Source organism: Lineus longissimus, chromosome 18, assembly GCF_910592395.1.
Source record: "Lineus longissimus chromosome 18, tnLinLong1.2, whole genome shotgun sequence".
In the NCBI taxonomy this organism is placed as follows: Eukaryota; Metazoa; Nemertea; class Pilidiophora; order Heteronemertea; family Lineidae; genus Lineus; species Lineus longissimus.
Window position 1 is genome coordinate 14,431,020 of NC_088325.1, and position 23,296 is coordinate 14,454,315.

Consider the following 23,296-nt stretch of genomic DNA (forward strand, 5'->3'; position numbering starts at 1 on the left):
CCCCTAAGGTGTGTTGGTAATACGACGTACATGTAGCTGCCAAGTCCGATTCAGTCCAGTTGTGACTGTCTCAGCTCTGACAGTGGCGCTGCCATTCTGCCATCTCAGTGCGAGAGACGAGACAGTCACCAATAGAGGCAACCAGACGACGGGAAAGATTTGCCACTGAATCAGTCCTGTTTATCTCTGCTCTCTGATCGTCGGTCTGGCTGTGACTGTCTCATCTCCCCTAAGGTGTGTTGGTAATACGACGTACATGTGGCTGCCAAGTCCGATTCAGTCCAGTTGTGACTGTCTCAGCTCTGACAGTGGCGCTGCCATTCTGCCATCACAGTGCTGTTGGTGACTGTCTGATCTCTCTTGTGTGAAACTGCCTGGTTCGATTCGACCTGGTTGTGACTGTCTCAACTCTCTCATCGTGTTTGCAACATGCTTGAGCTGCATGGCCGGTGTAACAGTAACAAATACCCCCATGGAAAAAACGTGTGAGCGGTTGTGACTGTCTCAACTCTCTCATCGTGTTTGCAACATGCTTGAGCTGCATGGCCGGTGTAACAGTAACAAATGCCCCCATGGAAAAAACGTGTGAGCGGTTGGGACTGTCTCAACTCTCTCATCGTGTTTGCAACATGCTTGAGCTGCATGGCCGGTGTAACAGTAACAAATACCCCCATGGAAAAAACGTGTGAGCGGTTGTGACTGTCTCAACTCTCTCATCGTGTAGGCAACATGCTTGAGCTGCATGGCCGGTGTAAAAGTAACAAATGCCCCCATGGAAAAAACGTGTTAGCGGTTGGGACTGTCTCAACTCTCTCATCGTGTTGGCAACATGCTTGGGCTGCATGGCCGGTGTAACAGTAACAAATGCCCCCATGGAAAAAACGTGTGAGCGGTTGTGACTGTCTCAACTCTCTCATCGTGTAGGCAACATGCTTGAGCTGCATGGCCGGTGTAATAGTAACAAATGCCCCCATGGAAAAAACGTGTGAGCGGTTGGGACTGTCTCAACTCTCTCATGGTGCTTGGGCTGCATGGCCCAATTCGATCTCATTATGACTATCTGATCACAACGTGTTGGAAAAGGTGTGGAGCTGCCAGTCCGGTTACGTGACCATGGTCTTGATAACCAAGCAACACAACCTGTCCTACAATTATCAGGGAGTGGGAGAGGGACTTACACAATCTGGTCTGGGCTCCTCGATGTCCATGAGTTAATTCAAACCGTCTGAAACAAGCCAGAGACACAGTCTGTGCTATAATCAATACGAGGTGAGACAGACACAACCAGACCGTATCAGACCTGTCAATCCCACCATGATACCAACAGTGCGAGAGCTGCGATGAACCAAACTGATTGGTCTGATTGTGGCTATCCCATCTCTCACCATTTGAAAAAAAACGGTCTGGTTGTGACCGTCCCGTCTAGATCTCTAAACGTGTTAGCGGTTGGGACTGTCTCATCTCTCTCATTGTGTTGGCAACAACGAATGGCTCCGCCAGGTCCAAGTCGATCTGGCTGTGACTGTCTCTTCTCCCCTAAGGTGTGTTTGGAACACGACGTACATGTGGCTGCCAAGTCCGATTCAGTCCAGTTGTGACTGTCTCAGCTCTGACAGTGGCGCTGCATTCTGCCATTTTAGTGCGAGAGACGAGACAGTCACAACCAGAAGCAACCAGACGACGAGAAAGATTGGACACTGAATCAGTCCTGTTTATCTCTGCTCTCTGACCGTCGGTCTGGCTGTGACTGTCTCTTCTCCCCTAAGGTGTGTTTGGAACACGACGTACATGTGGCTGCCAAGTCCGATTCAGTCCAGTTGTGACTGTCTCAGCTCTGACAGTGGCGCTGCATTCTGTCATCACAGTGCTGTTGGTGACTGTCTGATCTCTCTTGTGTGAAACTGCCTGGTTCGATTCGACCTGGTTGTGACTGTCTCAACTCTCTCATCCTGTTGGCAACATGCTTGAGCTGCATGTCCGGTGTAACAGTAACAAATGCCCCTATGGAAAAAACGCGTTAGCGGTTGGGACTGTCTCAACTCTCTCATCATGCTTGGGCTGCATGGCCCAATTCGATCTCATTATGACTATCTGATCACAACGTGTTGGAAAAGGTGTGGAGCTGCTGTCCGGTTACGTGACCATGGTCTTGACAACCAAGCAACACAACCTGCCCGACAATTATCAGGGAGTGGGAGAGGGACTTGCACAATCTGGTCTGGGCTCCTCGATGTCCATGAGTTAATTCAAACCGTCTGAAACAAGCCAGAGACACAGTCTGTGCTATAATCAATACGAGGTGAGACAGTCACAACCAGACCGTATCAGACCTGTCAATCCCACCAAGATACCAACAGTGCGAGAGATGCGATGAACCAAACTGATTGGTCTGATTGTGGCTGTCCCATCTCTCACCATCTGAAAAAAACGGTCTGGTTGTGACCGTCCCGTCTCTAAACGTGTTAGCGGTTGGGACTGTCTCATCTCTCCTATTGTGTTGGCAACAACGAATGGCTCCGCCAGGTCTAAGTTGGTCTGGCTGTGACTGTCTCTTCTTCCCTAAGGTGTGTTTGCAACACGACGTACATGTGGCTGCCAAGTCCGATTCAGTCCAGTTGTGACGGTCTCAGCTCTGACAGTGGTGCTTCATTCTGCCATCACAGTGAGAGAGACGAGACAGTCACAACCAGAAGCAACCATACGACGTGAGCGATTGGACACTGAATCAGTCCTGTTTATCTCTGCTCTCTGACCGTCAGTCTGGCTGTAACTGTCTCTTCTCCCCTAAGGTGTGTTGGTAATACGACATACATGGAGCTGCCAAGTCCGATTCAGTCCAGTTGTGACTGTCTCAGCTCTGACAGTGGCGCTGCCATTCTGCCATCTCAGTGCGAGAGACGAGACAGTCACAACCAGAAGCAGCCATATGACGGGAAAGATTGGACACTGAATCAGTCCTGTTTATCTCTGCTCTCTGACCGTCGGTCTGGCTGTGACTGTCTCTTCTCCCCTAAAGGTGTGTTTGTAACACGACCTACATGCAGCTGCCAAGTCCGATTCAGTCCAGTTGTGACTGTCTCAGCTCTGACAGTGGCGCTGCCATTCTGCCATCTCAGTGCGAGAGACGAGACAGTCACAACCAGAAGCAGCCATATGACGGGAAAGATTGGACACTGAATCAGTCCTGTTTATCTCTGCTCTCTGACCGTCGGTCTGGCTGTAACTGTCTCTTCTCCCCTAAGGTGTGTTGGTAATACGACATACATGGAGCTGCCAAGTCCGATTCAGTCCAGTTGTGACTGTCTCAGCTCTGACAGTGGCGCTGCATTCTGCCATCACAGTGCTGTTGGTGACTGTCTAAACTCTCTCATCGTGTTTGCAACATGCTTGAGCTGCATGGCCGGTGTAACAGTAACAAATGCCCCCATGGAAAAAACGTGTGAGCGGTTGGGACTGTCTCAACTCTCTCATCGTGTAGGCAACATGCTTGAGCTGCATGGCCGGTGTAACAGTAACAAATACCCCCATGGAAAAAACGTTAGCGGTTGTGACTGTCTCAACTCTCTCATCGTGTTGGCAACATGCTTGAGCTGCATGGCCGGTGTAACAGTAACAAATACCCCCATGGAAAAAACGTTAGCGGTTGTGACTGTCTCAACTCTCTCATCGTGTTGGCAACATGCTTGAGCTGCATGGCCGGTGTAACAGTAACAAATGCCCCCATGGAAAAAACACGTTAGCGGTTGGGACTGTCTCAACTCTCTTATCGTGCTTGGGCTGCATGGCCCAATTCGGTCTCATTATGACTATCTGATCACAACGTGTTGGAAAAGGTGTGGAGCTGCTGTCCGGTTACGTGACCATGGTCTTGACAACCAAGCAACACAACCTGCCCTACAATTATTAAGGAGTGGGAGAGGGACTTGCACAATCTGGTCTGGGCTCCTCGATGTCCATGAGTTAATTCAAACCGTCTGAAACAAGCCAGAGACACAGTCTGTGCTATAATCAATACGAGGTGAGACAGTCACAACCAGACCGTATCAGACCTGTCAATCCCACCAAGATACCAACAGTGCGAGAGATGCGATGAACCAAACTGATTGGTCTGATTGTGGCTATCCCATCTCTCACCATTTGAAAAAAAACGGTCTGTTTGTGACCGTCCCGTCTAGATCTCTAAACGTGTCAGCGGTTGGGACTGTCTCATCTCTCTCATTGTGTTGGCTAAAACGAATGGCTCCGCCAGGTCTAAGTTGGTCTGGCTGTGACTGTCTCATCGCCCCTAAGGTGTGTTTGCAACACGACGTACATGTAGCTGCCAAGTCCGATTCAGTCCAGTTGTGACTGTCTCAGCTCTGACAGTGGCGCTGCCATTCTGCCATCACAGTGCGAGAGACGAGACAGTCACAACCAGAAGCAGCCATACGACGGGAAAGATTGGACACTGAATCAGTCCTGTTTATCTCTGCTCTCTGACCGTCGGTCTGGCTGTGACTGTCTCTTCTCCCCTAAGGTGTGTTTGCAACACGACGTACATGTAGCTGCCAAGTCCGATTCAGTCCAGTTGTGACTGTCTCAGCTCTGACAGTGGCGCTGCCATTCTGCCATCACAGTGCTGTTGGTGACTGTCTGATCTCTCTTGTGTGAAACTGCCTGGTTCGATTCGACCTGGTTGTGACTGTCTCAACTATCTCATCGTGTTGGCAACATGCTTGGGCTGCATGGCCCAATTCGGTCTCATTCTGACTATTTGATTACAGCGGGTTGGAAAGGTTGTGGAGCTGCCAGTCCGGTTATGTGACCATGGTCTTGACAACCAAGCAACACAACCTGCCCTACAATTATCAGGGAGTGGGAGAGGGACTTGCACAATCTGGTCTGGGCTCCTCGATGTCCATGAGTTAATTCAAACTGTCTGAAACAAGTCAGAGACACAGTCTGTGCTATAATCAATACGAGGTGAGACAGTCACAACCAGACCGTATCAGACCTGTCAATCCCACCATGATACCAACAGTGCGAGAGATGCGATGAACCAAACTGATTGGTCTGATTGTGGCTATCCCATCTCTCACCATTTGAAAAAAAACGGTCTGTTTGTGACCGTCCCGTCTAGATCTCTAAACGTGTTAGCGGTTGGGACTGTCTCATCTCTCTCATTGTGTTGGCTAAAACGAATGGCTCCGCCAGGTCTAAGTCGGTCTGGTTGTGACTGTCTCTTCTTCCCTAAGGTGTGTTTGCAACACGACGTACATGTAGCTGCCAAGTCCGATTCAGTCCAGTTGTGACTGTCTCAGCTCTGACAGTGGCGCTGCATTCTGCCATCACAGTGCGAGAGACGAGACAGTCACAACCAGAAGCAGTCATACGACGGGAAAGATTGGACACTGAATCAGACCTGTTTATCTCTGCTCTCTGACCGTCAGTCTGGCTGTGACTGTCTCTTCTCCCCGAAGGTGTGTTTGGAACACGATGTACATGTGGCTGCCAAGTCCGATTCAGTCCAGTTGTGACTGTCTCAGCTCTGACAGTGGCGCTGCCATTCTGCCATCTCAGTGCGAGAGACGAGACAGTCACAAGCAGAAGCAGCCATATGACGGGAAAGATTGGACACTGAATCAGTCCTGTTTATCTCTGCTCTCTGACCGTTGGCATTATGTTGGAACAGTCAGGCCTTGTTTGGTCTGACTGTCTCATATCTCTCATCAAGTTGGCAAAGCAGTAGAGGTTCAATTCTTTATGAATGTGACTGAAGCCCGATTCAGTCTTTGACCATGTGCGCAGTTTGTCCGTATGAGTGAAGACAGTCCCCCTTTTTGCGTTGACGACAATTTCGTTGATGGCCGGGACTTGACATCAACTTGTGACCAAGCTCGATCTTACTGCTGGCTTACTGCTCGGCTGTCCCCCACTCTCACGAGGTGAATGGCCAGAGGGAGCTTCACCCTGTCTTCATGTACCCAGTTCATCCGTCTGACTCGATCGCGAGTTGTCGCTACAGTCTTACAGGTTGGACATGGCATCAAGATTACAGTGTGCCGAGTCGGAAGCTCTGTCAGAGGCAGAAGGGTCCCGATGTTGTCTCAGGTCAGTGCATGGGGTCCTCAAAGTCTTTATAATGGTGATCCCTACCCAAGTAAGGTGCCTGGGTCTGTCTTCAAGGTTCAACGAGATGAAAGATCTTTTAGCAGTGGAAGGTTACTGATGTTGTCCAAGGTGCATGAGGTCCTCAAGTCGCACTAGGGTAGAGATGGGGAGGGATCCTCCCCTACATGTATGGTACCTGAGTCTGTCTTCAAAGAATAGCGAGTTTGAAGCTCTGCCAAAGCAGAAGGGTCTTGATGTCGTCCCAGGGGCGTGAGGAATCCCACGTACATGAGCTACCTTAGGCCGTCCTTGGCTATATGAGCTACTTCATGTAGACTACTGTAGTTTCAAGTAGGTTGCTTGAGTTTCCAGTGGGCTCTTGAGCTGTCTCTATGCCCTGGTCAGGCCTGTTTTCAAGTGTAGAACGAGACAGCAGGTCTGCCAATGACAGACAAGTCCCAAGTAGATTGGATGTACCAGGATCATGGGTTGTATCAGGTACATCCCATGTCAAACTTGAGGTACATGAGTTGTCTCAATGGCAGATCGATCCGCCTTCAAGAGTATCCTACTTAAAAGTAGGATAAAATCTCGAGATCGAAGGCTCCAGCTTACAGTTCAGTGACACTAGTTGTCCTTGTCTCATACTGAACGAGACGAGATTGTGACAACATCCCTCGTGTTTTCGGCTTGGTATTAACCATCCAACTGGCGTAAATAGCCAGGCGTCTCTACACTGTTTCTTGAGACATCTTAGAGATCAGTTCTGTGCCTCACTTGATAATTACATCGAAATTTCCTTAATGACAGACCATGGCTGCATTTAATCAAACAAACAAACTTGTGATGTATATTAATACGATATTACAATACTTTATTCTGAAGAATACATGATTATTTTAACACGGATTGGGATTTGTTCGTTATCTAAGCACATTCTTATCACCTGACACACTATCATTCTGAGAGAAACATCGAAATGCCTGTAGTCAATTAAAGTGCCAAACTATTTCAAATCACGTGTGGATCTTTTTTGTGACCTTTTCAGCAGGGCTTGAATGTGGTTAAAAGTGATTTCATTTCACGACGACCAGTTGCACTCAGGATGCATGGGTCTCGTGGTGTTAGGAGAAATCAAAGTGACTCCAAAACTACATGATTTCAGGGCAAAATTGATGCAGCATGCCAGTATGTTGATATATCTCTCAGAATGAGGCTGGAATACTGAGTAACTATATAAACACCTCGACCATCTAACGATGAGAACAAGAGGGAGGGACATTTAGACCTATGACTGCGCCATCCTATACAATGAAAGAATTGGCCCATTGGAATATTCTACCTGTCAGTATAGCAGTGTCTGCTTATGACTCACTTGTACACAGTCAGAGTGATGATGGACGAAATAGGACTTGAGTGAAACATTCAATACGGAGTATTTAAGCCTTTTAGATGTAGCTGGCAGTCAAATGAAAACATTAACTGTGACATAATGTTGTGGAGATTTAGAGAAAACATTAGCAGTTATGTTTAATAAATACATGCAATATAATAAATACAGGTAGAAGATAATAGAATAAATGCATTAACAGTGAGCTAGATGATAACACAGAGTCAGACGTACTTAAGAGAAAACTGGAGGTATATGTAAACACAAGTTTGATTGACAGAGTGAAAAATTATTAAACAAAGACTACAGCAGACGAGATAAACACAAAAATAAACAGACTTTGTACATGTACAATAGTAATACAGAAAGTATTGAACAGTATAACCACAGCAACAGGTATATGTAAACACAAGTTTGATTGACAGAGTGAAAAATTATTAAACAAAGACTACAGCAGACGAGATAAACACAAAAATAAACAGACTTTGTACATGTACAATAGTAATACAGAAAGTATTGAACAGTATAACCACAGCAACAGCATAATTGTCTGGAAAAATGCAGACTTAAAACCACTGACTATATAGGCTGTAAAATGATATGATAAACATGTTTGAATAATCATTAAAACTTTTACAAGGACTGAAAATTCAGTACATGAAATGAAACTCTTCTAGGTTTCGGATGACTGTATTATAGCGACTGATTAGGGAGGCCTGCGTAGAAGGCTCCATTCTGAGAACATTGTATACATGACTTAGTTAGTAATTGATGACTGTCAGTAGGCCTATAGATGATATATTTACAAATATAAATATAAGGACATGGTGTCTTCCATAATGCAGGAAGAAAACAAATTCACATCTCATTAATTGACAAGACGAACACAGAGACAAGATAAGACATTTTATCACAGTTTCTAAAATTAAATGGTGAATAATTGGAATTATAATCTCATTTACTTTAAATATTATGACAAAAAATCACAGGAATTCTGGAATGTTTATAAGTAGCTTGACAAGAAAATCTGTAACGCCAAATTTATGGAATACCGTAGTTTATATACAATCAAATCTGAAACCCATCCTAAAATACATTCCTACAACTAACTATTTGTAAATACAAATATATCCTTACAGCAGTTTTTCAGCTGTCACTAGTCCAGATAATACTTATGCTAATCCTTAAAACTAATTTGGTCATAAGAGTAAACTATATCTAAAATTATGCAGCATAATATAAACTGTAAAACTGGATGGAACTGCTGATGAATAAACATCAATAAAGATATGTAAAATTTACAACGAAATTGGACAAAATATATACTGCACATGTCCATGTACAGGGTGTTCCTGTATTCCTCAAAGGTACAAATCTGTTGTTCAAATGGCCTCAAGTTAATGCAAACAGTGAAATGGTGCATTGTATGCTGAATCTTTAGCAGTATCACTGTCAGTATCACTAAGATTGTCTCAGACAAGCAGTTCAACTTTCGTTCAGAATCTTGAATACAAAAGCATCAGGCATGTTCATTGGCTCAATGTGTTCAACAAATTTCTTGTGATGGTCTAAAAAACAGCTGCCAGGCCCCATACATCTGAAACCCAAACAGCTTCATACTAAAAAAACCTAAGCCTTGAACTACATTTTACATTCAGGCTTCTCTTCACATTGTCAAAACGTCTCTACCCTGCTCCAAACATGTTTCATACTTTCCCATATCAAATGGCATAAGGAAGCTAAACAACTCTAAAAGACACTACATCAGGCTCATATAAATCCACAACCATTTAACTGATTAGTTCTGCACCTCACCAAAAGGTGCACCACTCACTGGAGGCTATTTAGTATCAACTGATACTGGAACTATCCAAACTGCCAGTTGCTATGGCCACTTTGTCTAAGGAACATGTTAGAACATGGCAGCTGTTGCTGTGTCAGCCTCACCAGGCATGTGACGGTAGCTTGATATCCGCACAGAAGTGTAGTCCTGTTCGTCATCACTTACAATCCTCGAGTCTGGAATCTTCTGAGAGGTCACACCGGAAACGGTGCTAAACGTCGCTGACTTCTTCTTGTAGTGTTTGGATGGTGGTTTGGGGGACGCAGATAACTGTCTGGAAATGTAAAACAAGATTCACTCACAATTCCATAACAGTGGCATTATCTTGTGACTAAGGGATGTCCAACTCATTACCTGGGTTCCCCACAGGGATGGGTACTTCCCAAAGATGGTAAACCATCTGGTCTTGGAGAAGGCTTGATGGAATATTAGAGGATGCATTAATCTGCTTGCCAGCAGAGAGCTGCTGTCAAACAAGAATGTCCTACCTGCGTTCCCATTCTGACTCTGCCTTCTTCAAGACTTTCAACTTCTGTTCTTTCTCTCGTCGTTTGGTGGCCATATGTTCCTCGTTGACGGTGGCATATAATGGATCTTCCACGGTCACACCAGGGGGCAGGGTAAGCCGGGGTTTATTATTGGCATAGACGTTAGAGTGATAGTCACCAATCTCTGCATAGCTGGGCTCGGAGTCTTTCTTGGTCAGGGCTGGAAGGGGAGAAATCATTTCAAGATCCTTCTAACTCTTGTTAGGAACAGCTTTACTACAGGTGCTCCTTACCTATTCCAAGGAGGTGGTTGGAGATATATTCTCCTGGGAATCTAAAGGATATTTCTGGAGGTGCGTGCTTGCCTAAGATTATTCCCATATGCTGTCAAGCCTTGAGAAGAACAAAGTGGCGAGATCTGCCGGACAAAACCTATGTCTCCCATATTGGTATTAAACAACCCTCTTTGAAATGTTCTCTTTTTGACCCGGGCGGAGGAAGTTGAGAAATGCCAATTTCAAACATCTGCAACAAAATTTCAATGGATGTGTCCATACCTTGTTTATTTCTTTCCTCCTGTTGCTGTCCTACTGGATATGGCACTCGGTCACTGTCGTGAACAATTTCCTGAAACAACCAGTTGAAATACATCACTCAACGTCGACTGACTCATAAGCTTCACTTTTAGAGCCAGCGATAACTTGCCTTGGAGGGCAAGTGCTAAGGGCATGATGTCGTACCAACTGCCTTTTAACGTCAATGTGAAAAGTTTGTCATTACTTACTGACATTGGTTGTATTCCACTCATACAGTCACTCCATATGATGGGCCGGCCCAGGTCTCTTGCTTGCGATCATTCTTTGTCATATGTACTGGTATAGTTTATCCTCTAGATAAAATGTCCTCCTAACTCAATCTTTTCTCCATGAACAACTCTCCTCAACGGAAGAGGCTAGAGAAGCAGGTCAAGGACAGATTGCCGCGAAAATTTATAAATAGTTTGGGAAGCTGGCTTGACATCCTGACAAATCCGGCCATCGATCACTCGATATGTGACCTCGATATGTTTACTCCCTCAATCAGAAAGATGCGTAAGGAGTAGGCCCTGTTTGCAAGAGGATGCTGCAAGAGGATGTTATAAGTTTCCCGAACTATTTATAAATTTTCGCGGCAATCTGTCCTGGACCTGCTTCTCTAGTCTCTTCCCTCCTCAACTAACTTAAAATTCCCTCTACCCAAAAGTACACACAGATCTGTGATGTCATCACTACATGAGCACAATGTCATTATTTGTGTGTAAGTGGTCTGCTAGTGGCCCATTGCTAGGTCAGACTGGCCATCATAAACCCCAATTAGTCCTCAAAGAATAGGCTTCATCTTTCCTAAGCTTTAATAAGAAAAGTCTCGACTGTAGGCCTAATCTCTAGTTCTGACAGTCCTTGGGTGCTCTCATATCTCACTAATCTAGGATGCTTTCTCTAAAATGAGCAGCCGTCACAGAGGATAATATGCTTACATGAAGTTCATACTCCGTCTGAGCCCCAACGCGGATCCTTGGAATGGAGCCGTGGGGAGATCGCGCTCGAGGTGGTGGCAATGGCACATGCAGCTCCTCCATTGGCTGATCAGTCACATCTAGTGGTTGCCGTGACAACAGGACAACATCAGGATCCTTCGATCTGGAAACAAGAGGAGTGAAATCACGTGTGAGGTGTTTTTGAATAGAAATTGACACCAAACTGAAGCTACAGGTGCACGCGGTTGTCTCATTCAAAGGTTTCCCCTTGGTGAATTGGAAAATATAAAAGAAGTGTCACTCCAAATGTAGCAATTTGAAAACCTGGTAGCGGAACGAAAAAAGAATCTTGTGCATGCACAAAAGACAATCCACACTAGCTGAAAAGGAAAGTGCCACGCCCAAAAACCTGATCGCCCAAACTCACAACCAAAACCTGCATGCATTAATCCTCTGGACTTACGAGGTTGAGTTAGTGTCACATTCCACCCCTGTGTTACAGACTGTGTCACTCAAGTCACTGTCTTCGCTGATGTCCCCGTCCTCTTCGTCGGAGCTAAAGTAAATCCTGTGGGAATGTTGGGGTGTTAGAGGTTAGTTATTGGGTGAAGCCAAGCCTGAAGTGACTGAGTTCATGTTACTGTGTTAGACTGACGTCTGAGCTAATCATCAAGGTTTCCACAAGAGAAGATGAGCTTATGTCTGTAGATGGAATGTTTATACCGGTAACTAAGAAACATGACTGTTCTGACATGAACAATTGATCAGACACGGTACATGTAAGTTATGATCTCCACCCGTAGTTAGAAAAGCCTTTTTTCGGATTGCCATGGAACATGAGGGGGGAGCGGGGGGCGGGGGAGGGCTCTAACTAGTCATCTGGGAGAAAGAGAATTTGGTTTGGTTTACATCTAGACGGGACAATATACCAGGCCAGGAGGTATCTGAGGCCTTATTTTGGTTTCAGGATTGCTGAAAAAGAAGGTGAGGGCCTAGCCTATAATCTATTCACTCTGTTGGTTAACCCAGTCACTTGAGTGACTACCAGGACCACTCCCTAGCTATAACCACATCATGCTGCACAGTAAATAACTGCCCACCTCTCTTCAATCACTGACGGTTTCCTTCTGAAAGTTCAGTCAAGAAAGAAGTTATTTCCAACAAGAAACATGTATTGAATGATATCAAATGCATGCAACTTCATGCAACTGAAGCTGAAAAAGGCCGAGTGATCAACTTGAACCTATTCAGGACTGACGCAAGCATCCTTTGCCAGTGAGAGTCACACAAATAGTTCTTGTGGCGTTACTGGTGGAAGTGGGACAGCATTGGCAGATCTGCCGTGGACGATTCACATCAACTCAGATATCACACGAAGCTATACTCACTTGAAGAAGACGTCCGAATCCTTTGCGTTGATCTTGACTGACTGTGACTTGTGTGACGTCTCAACAGCATTCGTAGGGTAGTATTCATCCGGCGTGTCATAGTACCCAACGTTATCGTAGACGGCAGACGTCAGGTCATAGAAACCGCTCGCTCTCTTGGTCTTCTTGTGGCTGACCGCTGGTTCGAAGGTTTTGGTCTGTTTGGCCTGTTTTGGTGGCTTCTGTTTTGGCTCGTCTTTGTAGTAATGGCTGAAAGTAGAGGAAACACAACTGGATTAGTCACAACAAACATCTTATTGTCTCTCAAGTATAAACTGGGCCCAGTTTTTCAAAACAAGCTTTCTCACTAACGCTGGCATTAACTGACTTGGCTTTATCTCAACCTCAGAGCTGTGTGAGTTACAAGATAACGTGATGCATATCTTACTTTTCCATGCCCTTGGGAATCTTGAGTTGTCTTGGTTTGCCCTGCTGGCCATGACTCGGGGTGTCGTAAAGCAAGTCCATCTGTTTCTGCTTCACCTTCCTCTGGCGTATACAGCAGCAGACGATAACGACAATGATGACGAAAACCAGGATGACGCAGCCGATGATGATGCCGATCAGGGCTCCAAGGCCGAGGGCTGCTGTACTGGCTAGCGGCCCTGAAAGAGTGCATAAAGAGTTTGAAAACATCACCAGCATGATGACAAGGAGGATTGTAAAGTGAAAGATCGTTTATATTTATTTGATAGCAATGGGTGATGAGGAGTATAACCCTGCCAATGAAGATACCAAACAGGCTTCGAGGACATGAGAAAACGGATAAGACTTTCTGAGTTCACCTGGGTTTGTCGTGACTGAATATCGTGGTGAGAAAGGTCCAGTGCCGTATCTATTATAGCCTGCCACCTGTAGGCTATAACTGGTACCACTCTCCAACCCAGTCAGCGTGACATTACTGTCGGTGGTTTTCTTTTGTAACGTGGCCCTCTTCCTTCTGCGTCCTGTCTCGGGGGAGTAGGAGATGATATAGCCTTGAACACCGTACACCATGTCCAGGGCTTCCCAGGACAGGGAGACTGAATCAGGACCAGTCACACGGACTCCAGACTCAGATATCCGTGGGGACTCAGCTGGTGCTGAAAGTCATGACAGAATCATGTTGATAACAAAGTCAATGGGTACCAGCTGAAAACATCATTGAATATCTTACAATAAGACAAAGCGTGTTGCACTTTCAGTCAGTCAGGAAATTAAAGTTAGAACAAGCATTCGCTGTGTAAATACTGGCCGATTTTCTGCCCCTGCAGCCAAGATGGATTGTTCCAATCCTGTGGCAAGGAAACTTACGTGTTTCTCTCAGTGACTTTTCAATGACGACAGGCTTGCTCCACTTCTGTATGAGTTTATTCCCGGCCCTCACCTGGACACGATACGTAAGAGATCGATCGAGGTTCTTGATGATGTGTTCTTTCCGCTGTTTGTTGTCAAGAAAGGCAGTGATCAGAGCGGAAGTGGCGTTGACTACTTGATGGCTGACCTCATACACGATGTTCACTGAAAGAAATCATGCTTTATTTTAAAACACCTTGACTGGGACCTCCGACATTCTTCGACACTGAGAGATGGCGAGGACTATAGTGGTAGTTTCTTGCAAGCCATTCAGGACCAAGTTCCAGGCTATGGTTCTCCTTCATGGGTGATAACCTTCATTACAAGCAGCCTGACACTGGTATCTTGAAGACCTAATAGGTACCTGCTGTCCCCATAGTACTCACCTGGATCCCCATTGAGCTGACTAGGAGCCAACCAGGACAGGCTGATGCTATTCTTCCCATACACTGCTGCAACATTCATGGGCTCCCCAGGGGCTCCCTCTAACATCGTCACCGCATCAGACAACGGCCCGATCAAACCTGGCCCAACACCATTCTCACTCTGAACCTCAAACTGATAACTCTTGTAAGGTAACAGTCCCTTTAACACAGCTGGCGACTTCTCAACTTTGACCTTTGACTTGGCTGCTGCACCAATCAGTGTGGAGTAGACGTGATAAGCTGTGATCGGAGAATGGTTGTCTAAACCGTCGGTCCACGTAATTGTCACGGAATCTGATTGGATGTTAGAGATGGTGGGTTTGGACGGAGGATCAGGTAATGTAGGTACTGAAACACAAATACCAGATGTATTCAAAATAGCATATCTTAGAATTAATTCAAACTTGTTGTTTCTCAGATCATTTCTGTTGTCAGGTCAAGTTTGGTACATGACACTTGCCCCAGAAAGTGAGACACTGTCCAATCACAACTGACAGAGCCATTCACTGAAACGCTCTCGACATTTTTCCCATTCATCATACGAATCTCTGTAGGGAACTGGTGAAGCATAGACATGTAGACCTACCTGAAAAGTTCTTCTTGTCTTCACCATTCACATTCACAGCCAAACAACTGTATGATGTCGTCACTGCGGGGCTTGTTATCTCCAAAGAACCGCTAGCAAGTATTCTGTGATTAGGAACAGCTGTGCCAGTAATCTCAACAGTGTCCTTGAAGTATTTGATAGAGGGCACTGGCAGTCCTACAGCCTTGCATGTGATGGTTAGGAGTGTACCATTGGCATGGGATTCAGCCACACTGAGGGAAGGCTGACCTGAAAGATGATGGCTTTTACATTAGACCCCGGCCGAGGCAAAAGATTCCTGTCATTGGAATCCTGAGAATCTTCTACATGCTTTTAAAAGCTGCAATGTTATCAAGACACTGACCAAAATCATTATCATCTGAGGATGAGGATACTAAGAGGTAGTGCTAGCTTGTGTAATAACTCCACTCTGAGCATGTGTATTTTAACTTCAAGTGAAAGTTGTGGACAGACTGGCCTATTAAGGAAACTTACCAATGACATAAAGCAGCACTGATGCATTCACACAACCAAGGTCATTACAAGCAACACACAACCATCGTCCAAAATGCTCCTTCACATTCACGGAGACGATCTGCAGGAAACTCCCACCCAGGACGTAATCAGACGATGATCTTATTGGCGTTGGCGGGACTGACGGTGACAGCCATGACAGCTTAGGGGCGGGGTCGCCCTGTGATTGGCAGGTTAGACTCACTGTCTGATTGGCTGAGACCTTCTGTGGGCTGTTGGTGGATGTTATCTGAGGAGGCACTGAAAAGACGATGCGATAAATTTAGCTGGAGAAAAATTCTGAAAATTTAAAGTTCACACAGAAAAAGTTGGAAGTGATGAATATAACAGTACGACCAGGACATACTGATTCGATGGCAGTTTTCTCATGAATGGTCATGTCGAAATTTCTGTTCGTGACACCTGAGAAGAATCACCATTGGTCCTACCTTGTACGTTAAGAAATGCAGCCACTTTTGTCTCTCCTGCCGAGTTCTTGGCCACGCAGACGTACCAGCCTTCATCAGCTTGGGAGGTTCGCTGCAAAAGAATGTGGATTTGAGCAACTGAGCTGTGTTTTGTGAATGGCGGTATTTGTGATAAAACGCATGTGAAAAGGTCCATAACAACATGAACTGATGGGGCCTATTTTGATAGTATCAGGAACTGAGTTATCCATTTCATAGCCCAAAGAATCAGTCATTTACCAAAGATGATATCAAGAAGATTATCATACCTTGATTTTGAGAGTTCCATTTGATGAGACAGTAGCCAACGCCCCCTGTCCTGTCTGACTGATCCCGGGCTGTAACAGGCGCCCCGTGCTGCCGTCACGATCCGACGTGTACCACAGATACATCGGAGTCTCCCTGGCCACAGCCTGGCAAGGTATCTCCGTGGGGTGGGTCATGTTCACTGTGGTGTTGGTTGGTCGGGTGACAAAGACTGGGATATCTTGGAAAGAAGGTGGTTATAATCAATGAATGGTCATGTTGAGGGGTTTCAATGCCAATTAGCTTTTTGGTCCAATTTCTGTTTCCTGCTTTAGGAAACAGGTGTTGCACGAGGAAACAAACATGTGTTACACAAAGAAGGACGTATCAAACCAAGCAGCCCATAGAGATTATGTCTACCTACCCTTGAGTTGCACAGATCCAGTGGCCGAGATGGACAGGAGCTCATTCTGAGCGACGCATGTGTACTCTCCCAGCTGAGAGGTGACAATCTTGGTAATGGACAGGGAATGGTTGGCGTGGATCATCATATTCAAATCTGTAGGAAACAATGCAAGCATGATACAGATATGTCTTTGTTTCTTCTGTGATCTGCCTCCTGGGTGATGATGAGAATCAATGCAGTTTCTATGATGCTTAACAGAGCACCACATGCCCAGTGACTGAGTCTTTGGCAGATCATATTGTGAGCACGCAGTTCAGAAAAGGTAACATATTTAGCTATCTAAAAGATAGTAAACAACCAAGTTGAATACCACGACAGTTCATCCAGAGATATGGACATTTCATGGTCTTCCCAAGGCCCAACTGGTCCCTATTGCATGCAAGACAGGCCGGCAGCCCGGAAGCTCCTCAAATATACTCACCAAGAATCAGAGGCTTTCCCTCCCTCTGCCAGCTCACAGTAGGTACAGGATCACCGAGAGCAGCACAAGGCAATATGACATTGTCTCCAAGCTTGATGATCAGCCGGGGTGGTGTGTACCGGAACGTTGGAGCAACTGTAACGAGGTTACATTAATGAAGTTTTCAACTTTACTGCTGAAGTTTTCATCAGCTTTCTTTGACTTGGCGCCAAGAGGCGATTCTCATACAGTCCCATCCTGACTAACTTTAACTGGTTAACGTAAAAGGTCTGATTCCACTTTACAGCCTGAGACAACAACTTACACTGAAATTTATCCACTGCCTCGGAAACCACTTGGTTTTCCTGCTGTAAAGTCCGAACTAAACTTCACTCATTCTTACTGGTAAGGGCTTATCGATCAGTGGGGCGTTCCATATTTTCTTGACTTAGAAACCCTACAGGTATCATGACTTACCAAACACAGCCAAAGTCATCATGTCCTGAGCAGTACCAGCTGAATTACGTGCCAAGCATTTGTAAGTGCCCGAGTGACGTTGCTTAACATTGTTGATAGTCAGTGAGCCGTTGCTGTGTATCCTGAATACTGCTCCATTAATGACGGGCGTCTCCTGGGTTTGAGAGTAGCGTGACCACGTCACAACAGGGTTAGGGTAGCCCTTGGCATTGCATGGAATCATGGGGCTCGACCCCTCCGCAACCTTTTGGTCCGCTGGCGCATGAGTCAGGCTGGGCTTCACTGCAAAGAAATCAAGATGAAATGGATGTTAAGGTCATGTTCTGGACCACAGCTGATACCATCCTAAAGGTTAAGGCCCTGCATCCATTATTTGAACATTGTGCTTTGATCCTTTTCCAACACTGAACATCACAAGACATCGCTTGTGATATTCAGCATGTCAGTTTACTATAACTGACTGCTACACCTTTTGAATGAGACGTATCCCAGAGCTTCCTTAATACATGGTGCATATGCCACTGGAAGCAAACACCAGGTCAGAAACATGAGTAGCTTTCTGGTGGCCCTGAACAAGGATAATCAACTATTAGAAATTACTCACCATAAACTGTCAGGAATGCTTCTGCTGCGACCGTACCGAACTCATTCTTTGCAAAACATTTGTACTTCCCAGCATGCACCTCCATCACCGATGATATCAGCAGATTACCACTGGCAGTGATCGTAATGCCGTCAGTTGCATTCTGGGAGCTCAAACTTCCTGTAATGGGAAGAAACAAGAACATAAAGAAATCACCTTCAAAGATTGGTCACATGACACGTCACTGCTTTCATAGAAGCATTTGTCTTTACTATTTTGTTGTGTGGTGCTGGAATAGATGACGCATACCTAAAAGACAACCTTTTCTCTTCACCTCTGTTAGAACATGAGATTAAGATTGAACCTAAACTTAAGTGAAACACAATAGAATTCTACACAGCATCACCCAATGGCTAGCTTCTCGACATTTAGTTTTACCTGACTGAGGTGTCTTCCACACTATTCTGGGCTGTTTAGGTAAGGCAGTAGCTGCACATGTCAGAGTGACTGGGTCGCCTTCCTTGGTGGTAGTGTCCTTCGGTGTGGCAGTGAAAGAAGGCACAGCTGAAATAAAGGTCTTCGAGTCAGTCAATGGGTGATGCCCTTAGCAGGTTCCACAGGCCGAGTTTCAAGAGGACGTCTTCTCGGGTCAAAGGACCATCAAAGGGACTTGTGTCTAGCTTGGATGAAATAGTTAGGCTTCAAGCTGCTTTGCTGAACTGCGATGGCATACTCAAGTTGAACAAGTGTACCTGTTGATGGCTGGTAAACACACCAATAAAAAGTTATGAAACCTTATCATGTAAAACCTCACAGATCTCCCTTGAACCCAACCCATGCTCAGTTGTCAACATAGCACACTCACAATAGACAGTGACTCCAATCATTCTGAATGCTGAGCCCTTCGAGTTGGTTGCTGTACAGATGTACGTGCCGGAGTCTACACCCTGTACGTTAGATATCTTCAGTTCTCCCTGGTATGGAAAACTTGTCCTGCCGGGCGGGAGGTCACTACGATCCTGAAATACAAACAACTTAAGTGAATTTGAGAGAGTTACTGAATGAAATCGAATGAGAAATGGCAATTAATAACATGATCATTCAAAAAAACTAACCATTCAGATAGTTTCTTTCCACCACAAAACATGTACATCTCCATCTTCACAATTTTGAATTCATTTTGATACTTCTGAGGTCTGCATCAATGGCAACCCCAATTCCCCAAACCCCTGGCCTAACTTTGGCATTTGACCTACCTTTGCCCATGTTATCACAGGCCTGGGATTTCCAGACGCCTGACACCTGAGAGCCAGATTCTGACCTTGGAGGATGGACGCATCTGATGAGGTGCAGTTGATGGACGGTTTACCATGATCTCCTGAAATATAGGGACATTACCGAGACATTGATCAAGGTAGAATGAACCCGCTTTTGAAAGTCACACCATATATATTGTTGCGTAACTGGTTCAAATGTGTACAGGGGCCAATTTGGAGGTGGGGGCATATAGTGCGCACGCCCCCTTTGTTCGTTGATTGCAACAATTTAGAGTGCCTTTTCCCCAGAAGCCAATGACTACTTCATAATTTAGCTCTCAGATGCCTGTCAAATGCATATTTGGCACCAAAATTTCCAAATTTTCAGTGGATGACTGACCTTCAACTCCAAGAAAGACACTCTTGGTGTTCGGTCCCCAGGTATTCCTTGCCTCGCACATATAGAAGCCCTCATCACTTAACTGGATATTGAGGATCATGAGAGAGCCGTTCGGGTAGAGGAGGTAACGACTTGAATTCTGAAAACAGGTGGCGTATTTCATCAGGTAAGCAACAGAAAAGTTCAATGAATGGTAGATGTGGATATTGTAGCCTCTGCAGACTGATCCTCAAAAAGAAGTCGACGTCACAGTCACAGGGCCAATGGAGGCTGTGCGGTGGCATCTTTCGGGAATCAATATAGGATACTGAGTCTCATGTATGGGTAACTTTTTGGGTGACATTACCACACATTACTACAGCCATTGTTTCATGACGTAATAATGCATGACTTTCAAAAGTTGAGATACGACCTCCAAAACAATTCTTCTCAAACATTCTACGGACAGTAAGCAATATTTATGGTAGCAGGTCAGATGAGTGCTTACTGATAGCTTGCTGGTAGAATCTTGTAGCGACCATCGCACCAATGGTTCAGGTACACCGATAGCAAGGCAGTGAAGGATTACACTGGCACCAACAACAGCCGTTGTCGGCTCAGGTGGGATCTTTAGAAAGGGACGTCCTGTAAGGTAGAGTACTGAATTACAATCTAGAATTACCTCTAGAAGAGAATTTGATTTAACACTAGGACCATATCTAGCCAAAGTCACAGAGCAAATCTGGGATGAACTACCATGTCACTATGGTTCCAAGTATCAGCAAGGCGTGACTGCCAAAAAAGACAAAAGATGAATAAGCTAAAATCTAAGACCAAATGAGCACTGTTGACTCGAGGCACTACTTTTCATACGATATTGCCTGTCTGCACAACAACCTAAACGTATCCTTACCTTCAACTGACAGTGTTGCAGTTTGGCTGTACTTCAACGCCTGCAGCGCTGTATTTTTCGCCAGACATCTCAACGTCCCAGCATTATCATAATCAACACTAGCAAAGGTCAGCTGACTCCGCGTCTCGGTCACCATGGTAACTTCACCATCTTTGATTGGTTGGTTGTTCAGTTCCCATGATATTATGGGATAGGGCAAACTGTCTATTGCACAATTGAATATGACAGTGTTGGCAACAATTTTTTTGACTGTTTTTGGTGATTCCTTGAACTCATCTGCCATATCTGAAGCAGAAAGATCAAAAGTTATAAAAGTAAAAGCAAAACAATTCATAACAACAACTTCTGTCTTTGCCTGGGGAAGTTAAAGTCCGACATCAACTACTTCATCATCCAACTTCATATCTTAATCCAGGTCTATCCTGAATCATCAAAACCATACTCACAAGCCTTCTTTAGTGTTGCATATTTGCCTAAGATGGCAGTGAGAGCGTCCTTCGCCTTGCACTGGTACAAGCCGAAGTCACTTTCAGCGATCTTGGAAATGAAGAGAGTGCCATTGTTGAAGATGGTGAGGCCAGTAGATGGCGACGAAGTCAGAAACGCATCCTGGAAACGCCAACTGGAATAGAGATTGATACATTATGTGATCATAGAGTTCTCCCACCATTACAAAAATAGCAAGAGCACCCCTCTTGAATATATTTAGTTTACCATCCCTCTTAAAATTCTGTTGATCCATTATTGCCACCACTCGTAAATGATCATTTCAACGGTCATTTCATACTGTACCTGTAGTTTATTGTTCCAGTTCCCACTGCTCGGCAATGCCACCAGAGAGAGCTGTCCAGGGCGATCACCTCGTTACTCGGTTCTTCAACAAACTGCAAACCTGAAGGACAGTAGTGACGAAATCAACGGTCAAGAGAATAGGTAGGTTATTCTATGGTCAGAGTTGATCCCTTCCCTGCAACTTATCATTATCAGACATTCTCGAACTATTCAGTCCATGTCAATGCAGTGACAGTAGCCTACTGTAGCTTTTCTGGATGGAAATTACCCTGTCCTACCTAGTAGACAGTTTGTCCAGATTGACCAGGTGATCACTGACTTACCGACTGCCGTGTGAACTGCATGAACCCAACTGTAGACGAACAGCAACACAGATGTAATGATGTAATCCATAATGAGAGTTCAGCTGGACGCCCCTCATAGCAACACTGAAAAATAGTAATGACATAGGCCTAAGTCACTTCTTTTGAGGAAGTAAAGAATGAGGGGTAGCTGCACACTGCTGGCTTATTCCTGCCCAGCCCACAGCCAACTCTTCTACAGGGAACAGTCCCTACTGGACTGGCAAAGTCGGTGCGGTTCCTAGTCGGGTTTACAGCATGCAACTAAGTTTTGACAGCTATTGGAGGGCGAGGTTGAAATAAACTGCTCTCAGTCGATCTTCCGGCTACATATTGAACGTTTACAAAGTTCACATTTCTTACTCTTTTCAACTAATGCCCTCCTGTTGCTCTTAATGTCCAAATAGTTCACCAATTAGTGATTTTATAAGTAGTTTTTAGAAATTTCACGAAATCTTGTTTACAGTTTTGCGCGCCGCACACGGTCGAAAAAGAAACTAAACGAGATAAATTCTATAGAACAAAATTATGAACGACCAGCTACAGGGTGATACATGAAAATAGCTTTTGTCGTTTAATTTAATGCACATGATAACTTGCATCTAATAGTTATCTGTCTGTATTGTAGACTTTTAGAGAAGGTTGTGCCTCTCAGCTGGTGGAGGTTGGTTGTTCCATTGTCTGTCTTTGGAGGACGCTGTGAAAGGCGGTGAGACAACCAATCAGGGACTGTCACAACCAGTTCTATACTGTGGAAGGCGGTGAGACAACCTACAGGGACTGTCACAACCATTTTCTTAGCTCAGATGGCAGCACCAGAGGAGATGAGTGTCGTACGGATATATCAGCTTGGAGGACGTACCGGCGTGCCCTTGAGAAATGACTTCTGTCAATGAGACACTAATACTGAATTGGGTCATAACTTAAGTACGTTTGCATCTCATCAAGCGGGGGGGGGGGGGGGAGCTCTGCTGGGGTCTTGATCATGAACATCGGAGAGTTTTATGTGTCTAATTGACCAACTTATGTCTGTAAGTCACACACTCTCCGAAGACAGTCACAACCCTGGAGGAGACACTACAAATTGTATTTTGCTTCGTCATTACATGACCGGAGACTGACCAACAGATTACCAGCTCAAAGTCAGCAAGTAGGATCTGATATATTGAACCAGTCAACACTCAATATAAGAACATGGTCGATCGAATTCTCCGTCTCATCCTACAATCGTGCAATGTTGATCTGACACAACAGCTCGACCCTGCTACAGAGAAAACAGTCAAAAATCAATGTATGTCTTCGATCCAGATTGAGTCTTTTGTGTTTGAAAGATTCTTGTGTTTATTGGCAACTGTCTCCCACC

The 23,296-nt window shown here is 45.1% G+C and overlaps 1 protein-coding gene across 2 annotated transcripts; it reads right to left on the minus strand.

Moving 5' to 3' along the window:
- Window positions 1-6,973: 6,973 nt before the first annotated feature.
- LOC135502428 (cell adhesion molecule DSCAM-like) lies at window positions 6,974-22,415 on the minus strand. Of its 2 annotated transcripts, XM_064795255.1 has the most exons (27): window positions 22,297-22,415; window positions 21,916-22,020; window positions 21,593-21,692; window positions 21,247-21,422; window positions 20,801-21,085; window positions 20,396-20,532; window positions 19,909-20,047; window positions 19,509-19,630; window positions 19,118-19,271; window positions 18,691-18,816; window positions 18,274-18,432; window positions 17,670-17,951; window positions 17,214-17,348; window positions 16,751-16,885; window positions 16,350-16,567; window positions 16,063-16,153; window positions 15,596-15,874; window positions 15,101-15,349; window positions 14,476-14,862; window positions 14,048-14,254; window positions 13,540-13,836; window positions 13,143-13,359; window positions 12,716-12,964; window positions 11,328-11,490; window positions 10,369-10,438; window positions 9,812-10,031; window positions 6,974-9,597 (listed from the first exon to the last, which is right to left on the minus strand). In XM_064795255.1, the coding sequence occupies exons 2-27, from the start codon at window positions 21,983-21,985 to the stop codon at window positions 9,393-9,395; spliced, it is 4,872 nt and encodes a 1,623-aa protein (XP_064651325.1). In that variant the 5' UTR covers window positions 21,986-22,020; window positions 22,297-22,415; the 3' UTR covers window positions 6,974-9,392. The 2 variants fall into 2 exon arrangements, with proteins under 2 accessions (XP_064651325.1, XP_064651326.1); XM_064795256.1 differs by lacking the exons at window positions 6,974-9,597; window positions 9,812-10,031; window positions 10,369-10,438; window positions 11,328-11,490 and adding an exon at window positions 12,245-12,454.
- Window positions 22,416-23,296: the final 881 nt, after the last annotated feature.

Coding starts and splice junctions, on each gene's coding strand:
- LOC135502428 (XM_064795255.1), bottom strand. CDS start 21,985: ATGGATTACATCATTACATCTGTGTTGCTGTTCGTCTACAGTTGGGTT. Junction 18,433..18,690: donor GTGGAAGACACCTCAGTCAG/GTAAAACTAAAT, acceptor TTCCCATTACAG/GAAGTTTGAGCTCCCAGAAT. Junction 14,863..15,100: donor AGACAAGAAGAACTTTTCAG/GTAGGTCTACAT, acceptor TTTGTGTTTCAG/TACCTACATTACCTGATCCT.